Source organism: Bufo bufo, chromosome 8 (assembly GCF_905171765.1).
Source record: "Bufo bufo chromosome 8, aBufBuf1.1, whole genome shotgun sequence".
Lineage (NCBI taxonomy): Eukaryota > Metazoa > Chordata > Amphibia > Anura > Bufonidae > Bufo > Bufo bufo.
In genome coordinates this window covers 128,724,751-128,747,867 of record NC_053396.1, presented here as the reverse complement: position 1 = coordinate 128,747,867, position 23,117 = coordinate 128,724,751, and the positions used below count along the sequence as shown (strand labels likewise).

At 45.9% G+C, this 23,117-nt stretch overlaps 1 protein-coding gene across 2 annotated transcripts in view; it reads left to right on the top strand.

The window, feature by feature from the left end:
- Nucleotides 1-23,117, top strand: part of CHRDL1 (chordin like 1) — a 130,128-nt gene that overhangs the window by 66,386 nt on the left and 40,625 nt on the right. For both annotated transcript variants that reach the window (XM_040405686.1, XM_040405685.1), the window contains one exon: nucleotides 9,157-9,250. In XM_040405686.1, the coding sequence (XP_040261620.1) occupies nucleotides 9,157-9,250 (94 nt within the window). The remainder of the gene's footprint in view (nucleotides 1-9,156; nucleotides 9,251-23,117) is intronic.

Below are 23,117 nucleotides of genomic sequence, written 5' to 3'. Positions count from 1 at the left end.
AAAAATACCTTTCGCCCAGCCAGAGAGAGGCAAGGAGTGTTGGCGAACTGGAGTAGTTACAAAGTAATTCACCAGCTCCAGTGAGTTAAATAGCTATACTGTATAATATTTCTGTCTCTTGCTTATTTGGCACCAACATATTTCTGATCGCTTTAAAGACATTTTCATCACTCACAATCTAGATTCCCTATCAGTACGTGTTTAGGGCGTGGGAGGAAACCGAGGTACTCAGAGGAAACCCAAGCAAACAAGGGGAGAACATACAAACTCCACACAGATGTTGGCCTTAGTTGGATTTAAACCCAGGGCCCCAATGCTACAAGGCACCATTCCATATCACTGAGCCCCATTGGCATACAGTCATGTGAAAAAATTAGGACACCCTTTGAAAGCATGTGGTTTTTTGTAACATTTTTAATAAATGGTTATTTCATCTCCGTTTCAACAATACAGAGAGATTAAAGTAATCCAACTAAACAAAGAAAACTGAAGAAAAGTCTTTTCAAGATCTTCTGTAAATGTCATTCTACAAAAATGCCTATTCTAACTGAGGAAAAAGATAGGACACCCTCACATGTATTCCCTCTTAAATTGGCTCAGATCTCACACAGGTATATCACACCAGGTGCACATAATTAGTAGATCGTTACTCTGCATGTTGAATGAGGCTTGCCCTATTTAAACCTCAGACATTTAGTTTGGTGTGCTCCTGACTGTTGAAGTGAGAGTGAGCACCATGGTGAGAGCAAAAGAGCTGTCAGAGGACTTCAGAAAAAAGATTGTAGCAGCCTATGAGTCTGGGAAGGGATTTAAAAAGATCTCAAAAGATTTTGAAATCAGCCATTCCACTGTCCGGAAGATAGTCTACAAGTGGAGGGCTTTCAAAACAACTGCCAACATGCCCAGGACTGGTCGCCCCAGCAAGTTCACCCCAAGAGCAGACCGCAAGATGCTAAAAGAGGTATCCAAAAACCCTGAAGTGTCATCTCGAGAACTACAGCAGGCTCTGGCTACTGTTGATGTAGAAGTACATGCCTCTACAATCAGAAAGAGACTGTACAAGTTTAACTTGCATGGGAGGTGTGCAAGGAGGAAACCTTTGCTTTCCAAGAGAAACATCGAGGCCAGACTGACATTTGCCAGCGATAAAGTTGACAAAGACCAGGACTTCTGGAATAATGTTCTTTGGACAGATGAGTCCAAAATTGAATTATTTGGACACAACAGCAGAGGACATGTTTGGCGTAAACCAAACACAGCATTCCAAGAAAAGAACCTCATACCAACTGTGAAGCATGGAGGTGGAAGTGTCATGGTTTGGGGCTGCTTTGCTGCAGCAGGACCTGGTCAGCTCACCATCATAGAATCCACGATGAATTCTACTGTGTATCAGAAGGTGCTTGAAGAACATGTGAGACCATCAGTTAGAAAATTAAAGCTGAAGCGGAACTGGACCATGCAACATGACAATGACCCAAAACATACTAGTAAATCAACCAAAGATTGGCTGAAAAAGAAGAAATGGAGAGTCCTGGAATGGCCAAGTCAAAGTCCAGATTTGAATCCCATTGAGATGCTGTGGGGTGACTTGAAAAGGGCTGTACGTGCAAGAAACCCCTCAAACATCTCACAGCTGAAAAAGTTCTGCATTGAGGAGTGGGGTAAAATTTCCTCAGACCGATGTCGAAGACTGGTAGATGGCTACAAGAACCGTCTCACTGCAGTTATTTCAGCCAAAGGAGGTAACACTCGCTATTAGGGGCAAGGGTGTCCTATCTTTTTCCTCAGTTAGAATAGGCATTTTTGTAGAATGACATTTACAGAAGATCTTGAAAAGACTTTTCTTCAGTTTTCTTTGTTTAGTCGGATTACTTTAATCTCTCTGTATTGTTGAAACGGAGATGAAATAACCATTTATTAAAAATGTTACAAAAAACCACATGCTTTCAAAGGGTGTCCTAATTTTTTCACATGACTGTATATGGAGGCTTCTTCTTGTACTTTGTAATTACTCTTGTTTGCCAACACTCCTATCCTCACTCTGGCTGGGCCAAAGGTAGTTTTTTTTTTTACCAATAAATGCTCTAAAAAGAGGAAAATTGGGTGTGGTGAAACCAACCTCGCCACTGGGTTTCGGAGGGGCCTGGCTACCAGCCTCTTGCCTCAGGATTATGGCCCATACTAACTTTAAAGGAGAAGACAGACTGGCCGCACAGCTTAAATCTGTCTTTGGAATTGTATTTTATGTTATGTGAGGGTACCCAGATAGCTAATTTTATTGTATTCGTGTAGTCTGAGTGCCATTCACCTAATAATATGCACTCAGACTTGAGCTATCTGGGGATATGTTAAATGTCTGTGTTTACTGTAAGGGTTGTGATATTGCATGTTTAAATGGTGATTTCTATCCTGTTGTCCCCACATGTGTATTGGTGATTTCCCTTTGTCTTGAGAGATAATTGAATTACTCCTCGGGTGTCTCCAGGGCAGAGAGGAGGAAACCATGATGCATTGTGGGGATGTATTGTGTCTGTGTATCCTGAATTGCTGCATATCTGTCCTGTGTCACAGTCTTCCTTCTGGTCCCCTAGGGGCGTGTCCACCAGATGGGGACCTGCATAAATACGGGCAGGTATCCCTCAATAAAGAGTTCCTGTTTTATCCTTCATCATGTTGAGGCTGGTGTTTGGGTAACTGATCGACACTAGGGGATTGCAATACGCTGGGAGATTTGCTATACTCCCCTGGCTATAACTACTAGCTCTTTTAAGAGCTGTTCCTGCTCTCTGGTTTTAGGAGAGGTTCACCCACTGTAGCCTGGAGCCTTGTCGTAGGTCCAGGGTGGGTAGGAGACGGTGAGACCTCAACAAAGCTTCGGCGGTTTGTGGGGTCTGCAGTGCATACGGTGTCAAGTGGAGTGCTTGGAGTCCTCGGAAAGCACTAGGAGCAACTATCAACGGAGGTACCCGGTCGGGGTGCCAGGAGATCCGCTACATTTGGTGGCAAGCAGTGGGATGGCGTCCTAGTGTGAGGAGAAGCAGCTCGGAGACACCGTTCGTGGAGTATATTGAGGGTAATGCTAGTATCAGTACAGTGCCCCTGGCTACAGCAGGATGGAATCGGCTAGTCTTCGGACAGCGTTCTATGACGAGGAGGAGGAGGCAGCCGCAGACTACAGGGATGCAGACAGAAAGGAAGTCTGGTATGATGCCCTGGAAAATGCCCAGCGGCGGCGAGGTGAGAGTCTCCCCAGTTATGAGCAGCAGCTACAGAAGCGTGTGGCGATGCGGATGGGTCTCTTGGGAGAGCAGCCCCTGGATGACTGGGTAACAGAGCTCCAGAGCCTGGTATGTAAGGAAATTTGGCTAGAGGATGCTTACCAGGCCCTAAGGTGGCATGTCATTCAACATTCCCCCTGGGCAGCTGAGCATGACAAGCCAGAGGGAGAGGAGTTTTATGGTCCTGGCTTGTTATGGGAGTCCTTTGCAGAGCCTGACTTTGGGATCCCTGCAAAGTCCAGACTTCAGAACATTTTCTACGAGAGGGAGGCTAGGCTGGATTGGGAGGACCCCCATGAGGTAGAGAAAGACCTGGCTCACCTAGCAACCCTGGAGTGGGAACTGGAGCAGGACTACCGAGATCTCTTCCACTCCATTGAGAGGGCTCAGCGAGAGAGCAGAGTGTCAGACCCAGGTCCAGAGCCCTTCAGCTGGAAGGATATTGTGGAGGTGTACTGGGAAGACCCGACTGAAGTATCCCCTGCTTCAGTACCAGCTACAGAGGTAGGGGACCTCATAGACTGGTCCTGGGGGGAAACCCATATGGCAGGTGGAGATGGGACCGAGATCTCTCCACCGGCCCTACAGGGATGCTGGGCAGTCGGCCCAAATCCCCAACGGCAGCCGGAGTTTCAGGGAGTAGGGACAGTTGGTCCTGCTCCCCAGCGGCAGTATGTTTTGCAGGGAGAGGAGAGCATCGTCTCCATTCCCCAGCGGCAGTGTACTTTGAAGGGAGAGGAGACAACCGGTCTCTCTCCCCAACCACAGGGGGACAGCACCCCTAACTCCAATGGTGCAGATGGGACCGCAATCTCTGCACCAGGCCTACCGGGATGCTGGACGGCCGGTACAGATTCCCCACCAACCCCACAAGAATGCCAGGAGGAGGAGGTAAGCAATCCCTCTTCTCCACAGCTGATCCGCAACAAGGTCCTGGGGGTAGGATTCCCTGACCCCATCCCAGCGGAAGAGCTGGCATCTTGGCAGAGTGCAGTTGGCCTCTGCCCTCCCCTATCCTTTTCTCCAGAGGCTGACTCCACACCGGCTTCCCCAGCGGAAGAGCTGGCATCTGGGCAGAACACAGTTGGCCTCTGCCCTCCTCTATCCTCTTCTCCAGAGGCTGACTCCACACCGACTTCCCCAGAGGAAGAGCTGGCATCGGGGCAGAACACAGTTGGCCTCTGCCCTCCCCTATCCCCTTCTCCAGAGCCGGACTTCCCACAGGCTACCCCAGCGGAAGAGCTGGCATCTGGGCAGAGCGCAGTTGGCCTCTGCCCTCCTCTATCCTCTTCTCCAGAGGCTGACTCCACACAGGCTTCCCCAGCGGAAGAGCTAGCATCGGGGCAGAACACAGTTGGCCTTTGCCCTCCCCTATCCTCTTCTCCAGAGCCGGACTTCCCACAGGTGACCCCAGCAGAAGAGCTGGCATCTGGGCAGAGCCCAGTCAGCCTCTGCCCTCCCCATCCTCTTCTCCAGAGCCGGACATCCCACAGTCTACCCCAGCGGAAGAGCTGGCATCTGGGCAGAGCGCAGTTGGCCTCTGCCCTCCTCTATCCTCTTCTCCAGAGGCTGACTTTCCACAGGCTACCCCAGCGGAAGCGCTGGCATCTGGGCAGAGCGCAGTCGGCCTCTGCCCACCAAGTACCTACAGCTCCTAGCTAGAGAGCAACAAGGAAGCAAGGAGTAGCAGATGCCCCCTCAACAGCTGGGGACATACAGAACAGAGCCAGGCCCCAAAATTCAACAGGTCCAGTATTGGGTTGTGGGTGGACTGCCAAACTAACTCAGATACCGACCGGCATGAGGTCAGGTATCTGGTTAGTCTTCCCTGGGAGGGGAAGATGTGTGGCGAAACCAACCTCGCCACTGGGTTTCGGAGGGGCCTGGCTACCAGCCTCTTGCCTCAGGATTATGGCCCATACTAACTTTAAAGGAGAAGACAGACCGGCCGCACAGCTTAAATCTGTCTTTGGAATTGTATTTTATGTTATGTGAGGGTACCCAGATAGCTAATTTTATTGTATTCGTGTAGTCTGAGTGCCATTCACCTAATAATATGCACTCAGACTTGAGCTATCTGGGGATATGTTAAATGTCTGTGTTTACTGTAAGGGTTGTGATATTGCATGTTTAAATGGTGATTTCTGTCCTGTTGTCCCCACATGTGTATTGGTGATTTCCCTTTGTCTTGAGAGATAATTGAATTACTCCTCGGGTGTCTCCAGGGCAGAGAGGAGGAAACCATGATGCATTGTGGGGATGTATTGTGTCTGTGTATCCTGAATTGCTGCATATCTGTCCTGTGTCACAGTCTTCCTTCTGGTCCCCTAGGGGCGTGTCCACCAGATGAGGACCTGCATAAATACGGGCGGGTAGCCCTCAATAAAGAGTTCCTGTTTTATCCTTCATCATGTTGAGGCTGGTGTTTGGGTAACTGATCGACACTGGGGGATTGCTTTACGCTGGGAGATTTGCTATACTCCCCTGGCTATAACTACTAGCTCTTTTAAGAGCTGTTCCTGCTCTCTGGTTTTAGGAGAGGTTCACCCACTGTAGCCTGGAGCCTTGTCGTAGGTCCAGGGTGGGTAGGAGACGGTGAGACCTCAACCAAGCTTCGGCGGTTCGTGGGGTCTGCAGTGCGTACGGTGTCAAGTGGAGTGCTTGGAGTCCTCGGAAAGCACTAGGAGCAGCTATCAACGGAGGTACCCGGTCGGGGTGCCAGGAGATCCGTTACATTTGGAGTATATTGAGGGCAATGCTAGTATCAGTACAGCGCCCCTGGCTACAGCAAGATGGAATCGGCTAGTCTTCGGACAGCGTTCTATGACGAGGAGGAGGAGGCAGCCGCAGACTACAGGGATGCAGACAGAAAGGAAGTCTGGTATGATGCCCTGGAAAATGCCCAGCGGCGGTGAGGTGAGAGTCTCCCCAGTTATGAGCAGCAGCTACAGAAGCGTGTGGTGATGCGGATGGGTCTCTTGGGAGAGCAGCCCCTGGATGACTGGGTAACAGAGCTCCAGAGCCTGGTATGTAAGGAGCTTTGGCTAGAGGATGCTTACCAGGCCCTAAGGTGGCATGTCATTCAACATTCCCCCTGGGCAGCTGAGCATGACAAGCCAGAGGGAGAGGAGTTTTATGGTCCTGGCTTGTTATGGGAGTCCTTTGCAGAGCCTGACTTTGGGAGCCCTGCAAAGTCCAGACTTCTGAACATTTTCTACGAGAGCTGGCATCGGGGCAGAGCACAGTTGGCCTCTGCCCTCCCCTATCCCCTTCTCCAGAGCCGGACTTCCCACAGGCTACCCCAGCGGAAGAGCTGGCATCTGGGCAGAGCGCAGTTGGCCTCTGCCCTCCTCTATCCTCTTCTCCAGAGGCTGACTCCACACAGGCTTCCCCAGCGGAAGAGCTGGCATCGGGGCAGAACACAGTTGGCCTTTGCCCTCCCCTATCCTCTTCTCCAGAGCCAGACTTCCCACAGGCGACCCCAGCAGAAGAGCTGGCATCTGGGCAGAGCGCAGTCAGCCTCTGTCCTCCCCATCCTCTTCTCCAGAGCCGGACATCCCACAGGCTACCCCAGCGGAAGAGCTGGCATCTGGGCACAGCGCAGTTGGCCTCTGCCCTCCTCTATCCTCTTCTCCAGAGGCTGACTTTCCACAGGCTACCCCAGCAGACGCGCTGGCATCTGGGCAGAGCGCAGTCGGCCTCTGCCCACCAAGTACCTACAGCTCCTAGCTAGAGAGCAACAAGGAAGCAAGGAGTAGCAGATGCCCCCTCAACAGCTGGGGACATACAGAACAGAGCCAGGCCCCAAAATTCAACAGGTCCAGTATTGGGTTGTGGGTGGACTGCCTGAACTAACTCAGATACCGACCGGCATGAGGTCAGGTATCTGGTTAGTCTTCCCTGGGAGGGGGAGATGTGTGGCGAAACCAACTTCGCCACTGGGTTTCGGAGGGGCCTGGCTACCAGCCTCTTGCCTCAGGATTATGGCCCATACTAACTTTAAAGGAGAAGACAGACCGGCCGCACAACTTAAATCTGTCTTTGGAATTGTATTTTATGTTATGTGAGGGTACCCAAATAGCTAATTTTATTGTATTCGTGTAGTCTGAGTGCCATTCACCTAATAATATGCACTCAGACTTGAGCTATCTGGGGATATGTTAAATGTCTGTGTTTACTGTAAGGGTTGTGACATTGCATGTTTAAATGGTGATTTCTATCCTGTTGTCCCCACATGTTTATTGGTGATTTCCCTTTGTCTTGAGAGATAATTGAATTACTCCTCGGGTGTCTCCAGGGCAGAGAGGAGGAAACCATGATGCATTGTGGGGATGTATTGTGTCTGTGTATCCTGAATTGCTGCATATCTGTCCTGTGTCACAGTCTTCCTTCTGGTCCCCTAGGGGCGTGTCCACCAGATGGGGACCTGCATAAATACGGGCGGGTAGCCCTCAATAAAGAGTTCCTGTTTTATCCTTCATCATGTTGAGGCTGGTGTTTGGGTAACTGATCGACACTGGGGGATTGCTATACGCTGGGAGATTTGCTATACTCCCCTGGCTATAACTACTAGCTCTTTTAAGAGCTGTTCCTGCTCTCTGGTTTTAGGAGAGGTTCACCCACTGTAGCCTGGAGCCTTGTCGTAGGTCCAGGGTGGGTAGGAGACGGTGAGACCTCAACCAAGCTTCGGCGGTTCGTGGGGTCTGCAGTGCGTACGGTGTCAAGTGGAGTGCTTGGAGTCCTCGGAAAGCACTAGGAGCAGCTATCAACGGAGGTACCCGGTCGGGGTGCCAGGAGATCCGTTACATTGGGATACAATTGTCTTGCAAATGAAAGACAGGGCTAGCAGCAGCGGAGGTGCAGACAATTGATGCATAGTACAATAATGTGTCTGATTCCCCCATTCTCACCTGCCACACTGCAACCCAGAGGGACTAACTAAATACCATAATATGGTTAATAAAACACCAGCGGCCGGTACAGCTTGTGATTTATCACTAACTGCCAGACTGCTCCTGGACTTCTAACAATGGCAAGTCGTGGTGCAGACTGACAATTAGCGGAAAACCACCAGCAATATCCATGGGCGGAATTTTATAAGCTGTAATTACTGTATCCCTCTGGATGGCATGATAGGAAGCAGGGACTTATGGGGAACTTAAAGTGGCTCTGTAAAAAAAAACTAAAAATGGCCCCCCATGTTGTAGGTGTCAGAATGCGAGGCAACACAAGTAGGCAGGGACAACAAAAGTAAGCAGGGCCAACACTACCATAGTACAACACAAAATACCACCCCAGCAGAACCAAGTACCATAGTGAAGCAAAAAATTACTGCGCTAGCAGAACCAAATAACACAGTGCAGAACAAAATATGGCCCAGAACCAAATACCACAATGTAGCACAAAATACTGCTGCCCCAGCTGCTGTATTCAACTGTCCTGAGGATAGCGATACAGTTGAATCGAGGAGGGCACCTGTGGGCGCCCGCCATGTACATAAGTACCTGATGCTCCTGCATTAGTTAATGCTAAGAGCATCAGCTCTATATGTTCCAACTGGTGGCTGTGAGGAGGGCTTAGGCAGCCCCAAGGATATCATCCCACTGGTAAAGTTCTCTGTAGGGTCTATAGACAGTCCACTCATGTTAGGAAGGGGTAAATCCAGTGAATAAAATGCTGGCCTTTGGTACCATGAGGTATCATAAGAAATTGCAGTCCTTAATATAATTGGAGGTAAGTGAAGTGTGGATGCATGTTGCCCCTCTTCTTTTAGAGCACCAACCCCTCAAGAAGAACATTTTAACTTCATCTTTGAGTAGATGTTTCAAAGATGCCCATTTTTTATCTATCAAGTTTGACCGGGAACCTTCCATTGCAGGGAGGAAATGTATTGTGCAGTAGAGTGAGATGTCCAAGTCTGCACTGTGGTAATCCAGTCTATACTCCACAACTGTGCTGCCCGCGATGTCCAGGTAAGCTTCAAAAATATTTCATATTTCTGTCTATATTTTTGCATGAATATTTTAGCTGAAAATTTCATTGGGCAGAGTATACACAGGAAGATACCTGTTTTTGCTGAATTTTTTCTGTAGAAAACCAAAATAAAAATACTGTAAAATATCTAACTCCATAATGAATAGTTTTTATAAGAAAAGTTCTTGCTATGAAGCTCTGAATCAGGTACTGTTGCTAGATCCCCATGCTCCTATAAACGCCTTATTTTTATGCTCCTATAAATGTCTTTGTGGTGCCCTTTACAATAAAGCAATGGGCAATTCCACATATTGGTAACCCCATGCATTACACAGTGAAATGTGCCCCTAGTGCACTGTTGGCCACACCAGGGATACATTGTTGAAAGCTAGGACTTGTGCCAAATACGCATGTCCATCCAATACCCCATACCAACAGGAAAAATGTACCAACTCTATTGTCATCAAAATTCCCATTAGGGGAGAGTACCCTGGTTCAAGCAACTCAAATAATATTTACAATGTCAAGGAATAATATCCTATGTTGCAAATCACATCTTGTCATGTGACCCATTTAAACCAATTGTTGATTTTTAAAAGTAATTAAAGGGGTTCTTTAGGCTCTCCTATATTGACCTATCCTCAGGATAGGTCATCAATACCAGATCAGCGGGGGTCCGACACCTGGCACCTCTGCCGTTCAGCTGTATGCCGTTCAGCTGTATGAGTAGACGGCACGTGCAGGGTGCACGTGCCATCTCCATTCTCTCTTTCTGCTTGCCGCTGCTTTGCCATAGACATGGTGAACAGCTGATCGGCGGGGGTGCCGGGTGTCGCACCACGCTTACCTGAGGATAGGTCATCAATATAGGAGAGCCTGGAAAACCCCTCTTAAATAAACAAGTCATCAGAAGTGAGTTTCTAACCCTATCCTCTCATTGAAAATTTGTGGGATGCCATGAGGGCATATTTAGCACCAAATGTTTCATCTTTTTATTCAGATGTCCACAGTTAACAGAACAAATAAAATGTGTATGTTGGGAATATTAGTTAAATAACAGAGTAACTAATAGAGATTGTACAATGATTAGATGAGGACTTAAAGGTGTCACAGGACAGGGGATAACTATTAGATTGATTAGATATTAGACTATAAGATATTTACATGTACACCATACCTCTCAAAGACCCCTCAAATGAACTGAGTGGCAGGTTTGGCATGTGAGTTGCTGCTCCATTCATCTCTGTTCCAGAGAGTAGCCAAGCCCCGTACTAGAGTAGCAGCTCACATGCACAAGCTGCCAGTCTGTTTATTTTAGGGGGCCCCAAGGGGTACAGGGTCCTTATTCTCAAGACTAGTGGGTGGTCCAGCAGTAGGACCCCCACGATCTAAGAGTTATCCCCTATCCTATAGATTTATCCTATACATTTTATGAAAATGCAACATTTAAAATACAATTTTAGATGTCAACATGTTTTACATCAAAACTAATTCTGCCATAATGTTATGTAACTCTGTCAAAATAGAAATCATGATCTGTAGCTGGTTGAGTGTTTTTTGGTAAAAAGATAGGGATAAAGTTTATTTTGAGTTTCGTTCTGAAACTTAGATGAATATTGGCCAAACCTGCCGACTTCAGCAGGACCAGCTGACTATTTAATGTGCATGGGGGCATCCTTACTGTCCCCCAGTGGCAGGGATTGAGGGACATAAGATTTCAACTGTCCGAACCTTCTGCTTCTGGGGAGATGAGCAGAGGAGTCTGGCGCAGCTTTCTCCCTATCAGGACCTTTGTGTGCTCAGTCAAGCAGACATATATATGGGTTGTCCGGAAGGGATACAATAGTTATCTATTGTGTATGGCGGCCCAACTTGTAGCCATATTTTCCATATTTAAGATTAACTGGAATATTTAGGTTCTCCATGCAGATATTATAATTATTGACACAGAAATTCAAGTATTTTAAATGTCAAGATGGTAGTTGCCCCTGGAGCAATTTACTTAAAAGCTAGTTACACTTTTGGTGGCATTTTGTTTTTTTTTATATTATTATTACATTGTACTCATTTTGAGCTAAAAATCCTTTTTTTAACTCGTCTTTATTTAAAATGATGAGTTGTTTGCCCTGCACAGCTTTGAGTTTATCTACCAGCAGGATCTATATTTGCTCTCTGCTCCCTCAGGCAGGAAGCACTGATCTTTGACCTTATGAACACTCATTATAACTCAGTTCTTATCTTACTGATAAGAATAGAATGTAGCTTAAATAAGTGTTTATTGGATGATGATGAGGAGGAGAAGCAGGAGATGGTTGCCTCCGCTACAGAGGGCAATACCCATAGCAGGTTTATTCCACCTGTTCAGCGTGGATGGACCGAAAAGGAGGAAGAGGATGAGGAGATTGAGAGTCCTCCTCCTGATGAGGACAGCGAAGTCTTGTCTGTTGGGACTCTGGCACACATGGCTGACTTTATGTTATGCTGCTTTTCCTGTGACCCTCGAGTTATACGCATTTTGGCCAACACCGATTACTGGTTGTTCACCCTTCTCGACCCCCGCTAACAGAGAACATCTCATCTCTCATTCCTGTTGTGGAGAGGACTAGCAAAATGGTGCAATACCAGAAGGTCCTTGTGGAAAAATTGCTCCAAACATTTTCAGCTGACAACGCTGGCAGCAGAGTACGTAGTTCCTTGGGCAACCGAGGAGGGGAGACGAGGGGAACACACAGCAGTTCCAACAGAGGCAAGGCAACACTCTCCATGGCCTTGGACAGTTTCATGACACCCCGCCAGCAACCTCACCCTGATGCACGGCCTATTGTCGCAAGGAGAGAAAAGTTTTGGAAGATGGTGAAGGAGTACGTAGCAGACCGTGTCAGCATCCTCAATAATCCCTTTGTGCCTTACAACTATTGGGTGTCCAAGCTGGACATGTAGTATGAACTGGCGCTCTATGCCTTGGAGGTGCTGGCCTGCCCTGCCGCCAGCATTTTGTCATAGCGGGTATTTAGTGCTGCTGGGGGCATAATAACTGATAAGCGCATCCGACTGTCAACTGAAAATGCTGACAGGTTGACTCTTATCAAAATGAACAAGGCCTGGATTACCCCTGACTTCTCTACTGCACCAGAGGAAAGCGGCTGAACATAAAGGCACTTTAAATGTGGCTTTTATGGTGTATTGAATACACTGTATTCCCATGCACCCCTTCCACCACAAAAAAAGGTATATGGTTCAATCTTCCTTTTCTCCTCCTCCTCATAATCATATCAACATGCTTATTAGAGGGTCAGCTCAGCAGCAGGCCCTCAACCATAATTTTTTCCATGGTCAGATCAGCAGCAGGCACTCGCCCCTTATGTTTTAGAGAGTCAGCTCACCAGCAGACCCTCAACCATAATTTTTTCGATGGTCCGCTCAGCAGCAGGCCCTCAACCATAATTTTTTCCATGGTCAGATCAGCAGCAGGCACTCGCCCCTAATGTTTTAGAGAGTAAGCTCACCAGCAGACCCTCAACTATAGTTTTTTCGATGGTCAGCTCAGCAGCAGGCACTCAACCATAATTTTTTCGATGGTCAGCTCAGCAGCAGGGCCTCGCCCATAATGTTTTAGATGGTCAGATCAGCAGCAGGCACTAGCCGCTAATGTTTTAGATGGTCAGCTCACCAGCAGACCCTCAACTATAGTTTTTTCGATGGTCAGATCAGCAGCAGGCACTAGCCGCTAATGTTTTAGATGGTCAGCTCAACAGCAGGCCCTCGCCCATAATGTTTTAGATGGTCAGCTCAGCAGCAGGCCCTCGCCCATAATTTTTTCCATGGCCATATCAGCAGCAGGCACTTGCCCCTAATGTTTTAGACAGTCAGCTCAGCAGCAGCCCCTTAACCATAATTTTTTCGATGGTCAGCTCAGCAGCAGGCACTCAACCATAATTTTTTCGATGGTCAGCTCAGCAGCAGGCCCTCGCCCATAATGTTTTAGATGGTCAGATCAGCAGCAGGAACTAGCCGCTAATGTTTTAGATGGTCAGCTCACCAGCAGACCCTCAACTATAGTTTTTTCGATGGTTAGCTCAGCAGCAGGCCCTCAACCATAATTTTTTCGATGGTCAGCTCAGCAGCAGGCCCTCAACTATTAATTTTTTCGATGGTCAGATCAGCAGCAGGCACTAGCCGCTAATGTTTTAGATGGTCAGCTCAACAGCAGGCCCTCGCCCATAATGTTTTAGATGGTCAGCTCAGCAGCAGGCCCTCGCCCATAATTTTTTCCATGGCCATATCAGCAGCAGGCACTTGCCCCTAATGTTTTAGAGAGTCAGCTCAGCAGCAGCCCCTTAACCATAATTTTTTCTATGGTCAGCTCACCAGCAAACCCTCAAACATAATTTTTTCCATGGTCAGATCAGCAGCAGGTCCTCACCCCTAATTTTTTAGATGGTCAGATCAGCAGCACGCCCTCGTCCATAATTTTTTAGATGGTCAGATCAGCAGCAGGCCCTCGCCCGTAATGTTTTAGACGATCACCAGCAGGCCCTTGCTCCTAATGTTTTTGAGGGTCACCAGCAGGCCAGCAATCATAATTTTTCAAGGGTGTGTGTGATGCCCTCCTTTATGTGTAATAAAGGATGTATTGGAGTGCAGATTCCTTGTAATTTTTGGCAGCCCTTTCACTTAGTGCATAGGCTTTATGAGTGTAGGAGTCCCCCTACCTGAACAATTTTACCACAATGTGAATGTGAATTGTATTGGAGTGCCTTTTCCTTGTAATTTTTGGCAGCACTTGCACTTTAGATACAAGTAAATATACAGGAAAGAATGTTTCCTAACAATTTTTCCTGTAAAAATTTTTAAAATTGGTGTACTACTCGGACAACATCGTTCCCATCAGCGACCTGGGAGTCCAAGATGCATCCAGACATCCTCCCCATGCTGTTCCCGAACCACTTCAGTGGTGTTTCCATCAATTTCTGACCTTTTCATGTGACCCAGACATCCTCCCCTCTTCAGAGCAGATAGTGCCTGGTTTAATGCTCCCCAAGCATCCCGAGGTTTTCTACTCAAGCACCCGAGCACTTTGGTGCTCGATCAACACTAATGACTATATTTTCGGTCCGCATATGTGGATCAAATGCGAAACCATTCATTTCAATTGGGCTGCAAAAATATGTCAATTTTTCTGCCCTGCAAGAAAAAAATAGAACATGTTATATTATTGTCCGTTTTGCAGACAAGAATAGGCATTTCTATTTTCTAACATAATGCAAGACCTTCTGAAGAGGAAAATGTGGAATGCATTCGGCTGGTATCCGTGTTTTGTGGATCTGCGACAGTAAAACGGACAGTAAAACGGATACGGTTGCATGCATGAAGCCAAAGGGAAGCTTTTAAGATCATTTCTTAATTAAAACAAAAATCTGACATTGCAGTGTGCTTTTAAACACTCTCTTTGTTACCATTGGCTTCGATCCATTTACTCATAGCCATCATATGTCGCTGTCTTTTTGACATTACTAATGCTAGTCCTAGACAGTCCTAGGAGACCAGAGAGTGTGATACAGGATGTTTCAGGACAATTGAGGCACTTTTAGTTCGGGTTGAATTTATTCGGACACCAATTGAATCGGATGACCAATTAGTATGACTAGACCTTAAACAAACTTTAAGAAATTCGCTCATCTCCACTCAGGAGTTTGCTGGAAATATCCTAGTTTGTTCCAATAATTATGAACCACAGTACTGCCGGTATACTAAAAGCTTATACGAGCACTTTCATGTATCCTTTCTTTCATTCTTACAGTTCATAGAGCTTTCTAACCTTTTATATTAACTTTCTATATATAGATTTCCCCCCTGAACTTTTCCAAATGGCAACAAACACCTTTACTTTATATGGAGATTATGAAACATGCTGCAATTTCCAGAAATCAAACTCGCAATGAGCAATTATATCCTGACCAAAGCTGTCAGATGTCTGGGACACAAGCCAAATGAACACTTGATGTTAAGAATAAGAATTGCATCGCTAAATGAGAAAATATAGAAATATAGTGCACAAATCAGCAGCAAAGAAAAATATCACAGATTCTAGTTAGTAGATTCTGTATGTAGGTTTATTAAAATGTATAACAGCCATTATAATAAAATAAAAGGTATATTGCTGAGGTGGTAGTTTTTTTTACAGTTATATGATCACTAACTTTTAACACAACTTTACATAAATCAATAGTGCAAGTGAATATAAGAAACGTTATGCCTTATCAGAGAAAAATGCCTCTTTCTTCAATTAACACCTCTTTTCCTATCTCTTCTTTGCTAAACTAACATTCTTTGAATTCTCTGCCAAATCCATCTTGAGAGGCCAAACAGGCTAGCAGCTCACTGAAGGATCAAATTACAGCTGCCCATAAACGTCTTTGGGGAGGAGACCCAGAGGAACAGTGAATCACAATAAAGCCTCATTCACACATCCATGTTCCACGGACATGTGCTGTACATGTTCTCCACGGACAGCACACGTCCCCATTCATTTTAATGTGTGTATTCACACATCTGTGTTTTAGCACGGTCCGTGTTTTTAGCACAGAAGCATGCTCTATTTTGTCCGTGTTCACAGATCCATAACGCCCATTATAGTCTATGGGTCCGTGAAAACCACAGATGCAACACGGATGCCATCTGTGTTGCATCCGTGTTTTACGGATCATTAGGTAGAGATGCTTTGAAAATTATTTTTCAGCTGTGCAGTGTCAGTGAAACACGGATGGCACACGGACAGCAAAAAGCGGACTCACCAACCCAACACGGATCCTTCACAGACATCTTCACGGATGTATCACTGACCACCTTCTCATGGATTTGATCACGGACGTGTGAATAAAGCTTAACAGAGACACAGGCCAGACACTGGGTTTGCAATAGTGTTATAGTTCATCCCAAGTGTTTTATTCACATCAATACTACACAGAACATATCTATAACGTCCTACATAGTAATTCTAGGTTAGAAAGTAGCAGATTATTCTGTTTCCTCCCTGTGTCACCTGTGAGAGACATCATTGCAGCTAGTCTCGACTCACTAGCTTAGGGACAACTGAAAAGTAGAGATGGAGCCTGGAGAGGGGAAAGCAGCAAAAAATGCAGAAGTTATATAATGGCCATAAATAGTGTTATTACTCATGCACACACACAGCAATTTATTCTGAAAAGTCATCTGGAAGTGATTGGCTCATAATCTCCCAATATAACAGTTTGCATGAAGGTTTTTAAATGTGCCCCATCTTGTTAGGGTACCCATTAAGACAAACAAGGATCTGACAAATTGTTTTTTAACCTTTCTGATCTATTGTTTCCATAGAGACAAGTCCCAATTTGTGTGGAAGACTATTATTCAGAATGCTGTAAGTAAGGCTACATTCATATCTGCATTGGAGGCTCGGTTCGGGGCTTCCATTACAGAGTTTGTCAAAAATAGGATGCAGGACTTTTTTTTCTGCTAAAAACTTTCTCCCAAAGGGAAACCTAATGGATCCCATTATAGTCAGTGGGATCTGTTAGTCTCCGTTTAGTTAGTCTCCCACACTTGTTATTTTTGTTCTTATGCTCCTATTACAGAGCAGGAGAACGTAAAGTAATAGCACTGATGTGAAATAAGCCTAACATAAATGCTTGAGCTAGGGGCAGAATTCCTAAAACTAAAAATACACAATAAATGGGCAATACATTTATGTATTAAGTGAATTAACTGAACTGAGTTCATTTTCTCTTTTTCTAAAGATCATAAATACTGTAAGTATAAAACTGAACAGACTCATCTGTAATCTAGAAGAGTTGGAAACTAGCAATCAGATTGGCTAAAGCAGAGATTAGAAATCTGATTGGAAATAAAAAATCAAGAACTGAACACGTTGGTCCGTTTACTTACATGAGTCATGATGACTGAGTGTAGGTCACAGGAGGTTTGGGAAGGCAGATCTGCTTAATGGGTTCTGTGTGCAGAACACTGGAATAATACTGATGATCTACAATCCTTGGTTCAAGAACTAAAAAATAATAATGTGAAAATCATCCTAAACCGTATACTTATGTTTAATCTACTTTGGAGATATATGGTCTGCTAGCTGTAGGCCATCTGTAGTTATCTTTAATTTTAAAGGTGTATTAGGAGTTTTCATACTGTTATGCCGTAACATTTAGTTTGGTGGAAGTGCTGAATCACTGTAGCACTGCTCCATTCAAGTGAACTGTGGTTCCTTCATCCTAAGAATCAGGCCAAGCGGACAGATTTCCACTAATGAATAAACAATTTTTTATCCTAGTGACATTTCATCACTTGTATTAAAACCCATTTAAATACATCTCACTGCAATGATCATCCCCAGCAGTATAAGCAGTGGAATAATATAATATTGTATACCTGGCATTAGATTAAAAAAACTTTACCATGCAAAGGTAGTGATATAAAGTGTTTTTCTAATATATTTTATTAGGGAATTCTGTTAAAGGTGTTCTCCGCCTTTTTATTTACTGATGATCTATCCTTTGTATAGGTCATCAGCATCTGCTATTCTGAAGTAAATAGGGCTGAGCTGCGCCCAGGCCACGTGACATAACCATGATGTCACTGGCCTGCGGGAAGCCTTTTCAAATAGCTGATCGGCAGGGGTCCTGGGTGTCGGCCTCCCACTGATCAGATGCCGATGACCTATACAAAAAGTGGAGAACCTCTTTAAATATTATCAGATGCATCCTCTAATGTCTTCCCTTAGCATCCTTTTAACAGACCATTGATAAGGAAATTCCATCTTCAGTGTTGTACTGAACGCTGAAAAGCGATACCTGTAAGCTGCAGAGGAAGGCTTCTCCTGCCCCAGCCCTAGCCACCCTACCCCTGCCTTGCATGTCTAATTTATTATACTAAAAACTAATGTAATGTTATATTCTTCATATGCAGTGTCCTGAAACACACTGCTTAATACTGTGATTGTGTTTCATAAAAATTTGCTTGTGCCTGAGTTCCCATAAAGTTGCATAGGGAGAGGGAGGTTCTAACAAGCCTCCCAGGGCTGACTTCGCCCTGCTCTCAGAGGTTAGTAGTTAGGAGGCAGGAGGAGAGGAGACAGACTTTGCTCTGTTCTCCTGGGCCTTGCCCAGGACTCCAGGAGGTACGCTACTTGAATATTTGGAATCCAGAAGCAGGATTTAGTAATCCTACATTGTAGAGTCAAGGCCAGGCACTATTTGAACTATAGTTCAGACAACCTTTTCAAAGAATGGAGAGTTTGCCTGCCATGAGGGAGACCACCCTTGGGTTGTATACTATTAGTACCAGAGGATCCATATTATTGGAAGACTGAATAGCCAGAGCAAGATCATGAACCAAGTAAAGTATCATCATCACTCCTGCATAAGTTAACCTGGAACCTACATTCATCACCTCACAGAGCCTGCTAATTGGGATTTGCAGCTTTATCATCTTCACTAACTTCATGTAAGACAAAGTCCTGCTATTGAATACTACTTATTGCAAGACTACAACTTACAAGTGAAGTTCCTGTTTGGTTCAACTACTGCCTCTCTCATCATTCTACTCTATCTCCTAATTGCACCTTACGGTGCTGGTGTCACAAACACAGGGGCCCAGCCACCAAAGCACCCTAAGCATACCCATTACCATCAAGAGCACCTCAACTTCCATCTGGCTGGTGTTCCCTGCAATAGAGAGTGCCCCGGAGGATTTAGTGCTGTCTTCCCTTCCACTGCATGCCGGCCCAGGGAGATACAGAAAAGTGAGTACAACTACTGCACCCATTCAGCACACCACACTCACTACACCCCTGTGGCCCAGTCGTCGCACATACAGCATTTCATCTGCTGCCATCACTGATTATTGTAGCCTCGATCCTCTCCCTATCTTCCCAATACTAACCAAAGACACACTGGGAAAATATAGAGCACAGGGGGTAAGGAAGCATGTACCCCTGACTCCACCCACTCCTCTGTCCCTGCCTACTTGCACTATCCGTCCTAGGCAACAGAGCGCAACTAGGCGGCGATACCTAACCTGCGTAAGTGCGGAGGGAAGGACAAACAGACAAATACAGGGAGGTCAAACAAGCAAGGTCAAAACCAGGATATCACAGCGGTATCAGGGAACAAGCAGAAGCAGCGTCAAAGAATAAACCGAAAGTAAATACCAGGAGAAGCTAAAACAGGACAAAGGGAGCAAGTGAGGGAAGTCAAGGTCAAAGACAAGCTGAAGTCAAATGCCAGGAGATACTAAAGTACAAAAGGAGCAAGCAAATCCAAAGTCAAATAACAAGCTAAAGTTCAATAAAAGGTGAAATGCCAATGTAGTATATACTAGGTATAGGACCTTAATCTCAGGCAACCTGTGGCCAGCAGACTGCCTGTTAAATAGGGGAGATCAGGAGTCATGTGACGTGGCCAGCGTCACATGACTCATCCCCCTGCATACAGCTGAGCGCCGAGTGCCCAGTTCGGGGCTCAGGCGCTTTGCAGTCACTATGGGAGCGGAGGACGCCGGCCACGCTAAGGAGGCGTGCATGGCTGGGTCCTCCCCGCCCCCCGTTGCTCTGAAGACGATGACGCAGCGTGTGTCCTCGCTCCAAACATATCGCAGGGCGCCGGCGGCACTAAATGGACGGAATGCGAAGTCGGCGCCCTGTGACAGAACCCCCCTTCTGCGAGGGGCCACCGGACCCAAAGACACAGGAAAAGGTTTTTCTGGATGAGCAAGATGAAATTTTAGAATCAACCTAGAAGCATGAATCTTATTCACTGGCACCCAGGACCTCTCCTTGGGTCCATAACCCTTCTAATGGACCAGATATTGAAATGAATTACGAACTTTTCTAACATCAATGATTTTAGAAAAAACTAATTTATTTTGACCATCCACCAGAACATGGGAAGGAACTGCCTGAGACGGAACTATGGGTGAAATATATTTTTTAAGCAAAGATTTATAAAATACATTGTGGATACGAAATGAGTCTGGCAACTTCAACCTAAAAGATACAGAATTAATGATTTAAAGAATTTCATATGGTCCAACAAATCGTGGTGCAAATTTCCAAGAAGACACTTTTAAGGACAAATTTTTTGTGGACAACCAGACTTTTTCCCCAACCTTAAAGGGAACCTGTCACCGGGATTTTGGGTTTTCATGTTAATTTGCATATGTATCAAATCGTTTTTTTTACACAATAAAAGCACACAGAGATATGGGGACTGGGTATTGCGGATGTGCTAGTGGCCATCTAGCAACCCATGTCCTCAGCTCTATACCCAAAATCCCGGTGACAGGTTCCCTTTAAAATCAATCCCTTTGGAACGCTTCCTATTAGCATTAACTTTCTGAACCTCCTGACCTTTTTCCAGGTTCGACTGAACCTGAGCCCAGACTGTGCACAGTTCTGAAGTTACACTATCCGTTTCAGGGTTAGGTGAGGAAATCGATGACCAGGAATTAAATCGAGGATGAAAACCAAAATTACAGAAGAACGGCGAGACTCCAGTGGAAAAGTTCACATGGTTATTGATGGCGAACTCTGCCAAAGGAAGATATTTCACCCCCAATTGCTGATTATCAGAGATGTAAGATCTTAAAAATTGTTCCACTGCCTGATTCAATCGTTCAGTCTGCCCATTAGTCTCAGGATGAAAAGCTGATGAAAAGGACAATGATATCTCACACCTCTGACAAAATGCTCTCCAAAACTTAGAAACAAATTGAACACCCCTGTCAGATACAATGTTCTCCGGAACTCCATGCAATCGTACCACTTGCTCAATAAAAACAGAAGCCAGAGTCTTGGCATTTGGGAGCTTAGCCAGAGGAACAAAATGTACCATCTTACTAAATCGACCACTACCCAAACCACAGATTTACCCTCAGAGGGTGGCAAGTCAGTAATGAAATCCATGGAAATATGTGACCAGGGTTTACTAGGAATGGGTAATGGTCGTAATTCACCAGCAGGACGTGTTCTAGGAGTCTTGAATCTGGCACATACCTCACAAGCAGAGACAAAAGAACTGACATCTATAGATAGCGTGGGCCACCAATAAGACCTGGACATAAGTTCCCTGGTGGCCTCAATACCAGAATGACCATATAAAACAGAATGATGGCACTCACCCAGCAACCAGAGACGAAAATGACCAGGAACAAATAACTTATCTGTGGGTGTCTGCTCCGGAGCTAGATGTTGTGCCGCCTCAATATCCGAAGCAAGATCCACGAATACAGATGCCACAATGATGTTACCCGGCAAAATAGGTTCAGGAGGAGTGTCAGGAGGTTGAAACACACAAAAACTTTGAGACAAAGCATCAGCTTTCACATTCTTACTTCCTGGCCTGAAAGTAATAGAGCAGTTAAAACGCGTGAAGAACAATGCCCATCTGGCCTGGCGAGGATTCAGGCATTTCGCAGATTCTAGAAATAATATATTTTTGTAATAAGTAAGAACAGTGATACAATGTTTGGCCCCCTCCCAAAAAAATTCTCCACTCCTCAAATGCCCATTTAATGGCTAGCAGTTCACGATTACCAATATCGTAATTCTTCTCAGTAGGAGAGAATTTTCGTGAAAAAAATGCACAGGGTCTTAGATTAGTAAGTGTAACTGATCTCCTGGCACCCCGACTGGGTACCTCCATTGATGGATGCTCCTAGTGCTTCCTGAGGGATCCAAGCACTCCGCTCGACACCATAACTACCACAGGAACAAGGAACAGGAACAGCTCTTACAAGAGCTAGGGGTTATAGCCAGGGGAGTATACAGTGTATAGCAATCCCCACACACATGAGATGAGGCTCTATGTTGAAGGCCAAAACAGGAACTCACTTTATTGAAGACCACCTCAGTATATATACAGTTCAAGAAGTCTAACAACATAAATCAATCAACCATGAACAACATGCAAACAGACATCTTCACCCCCTCCATAATGAATGAATAGGGAGAGAGGAGACACATGTGATGGGATTATCTCCTGAGTGAATCATAGGGTGATCTACTCATTTAGGAGTCGGCTGCTCATAGAGTCAGCTATCTTAATCCCATCACTAACACAATCAGTGGGAGTCTCAGTACATGGTTAACACCTTTTGGTGTTGCTGAATTCACACCCTGCACCTTTAATGGGCAATAGGAAATATGTGTCAAATAAATTCCACACATAAATCAGGGTTCATAGTTCCTTGTAACCCCAAAAGGTCTGAGGCGGTCTCCATAGTTCTGGGTCCATTGTCCAACGGAAGAAGGCTGGCCCTCAGGCTTCTCCAGCAGCCCCAGTGATGATTTAGTCCGTCACATTTCTCCCCTCCCAACAGTAGACTAACCAGGTATCTGACCTCCTGTCGGTCGGTGCCTGAGTTAGTCAAGTAGCCCACCCATAAATAAACACTGGTCCTGGCTCTGTTCTGTATGTCCCCAGCTGTTGAGTGTGCATCTGTTACTCCTTGCTGCATTGTTGTTCTCTAGCTTGGAGCTGTGTGTACTTGGTGGTCAGAGGCCAACTGTGCTCTGCCCAGATGCCAGCTCTTCCGCTGGGGTAGTCTGTGGGGAGTCAGCCTCTGGACAAGAGGATAGGGGAGGGCAGAGGCCAACTGCGCTCTGCCCAGATGCCAGCTCTTCCCCTGGGGTATCCCTTGGGGAGTCGGGCTCTAGACAAGAGGATAGGGGAGGGCAGAGGCCGACTACGCTCTTCCCAGATGCCAGCACTTCCACTGGGATGGGGTCAGGGAATCCTACCCCCAGGACCTGGTTGCAGGTTGGCTGTGGAGAGGAGGGATCGCTTACCTCCTCTTGCTGGCATTCCTGCGGAGTTGGTTGGG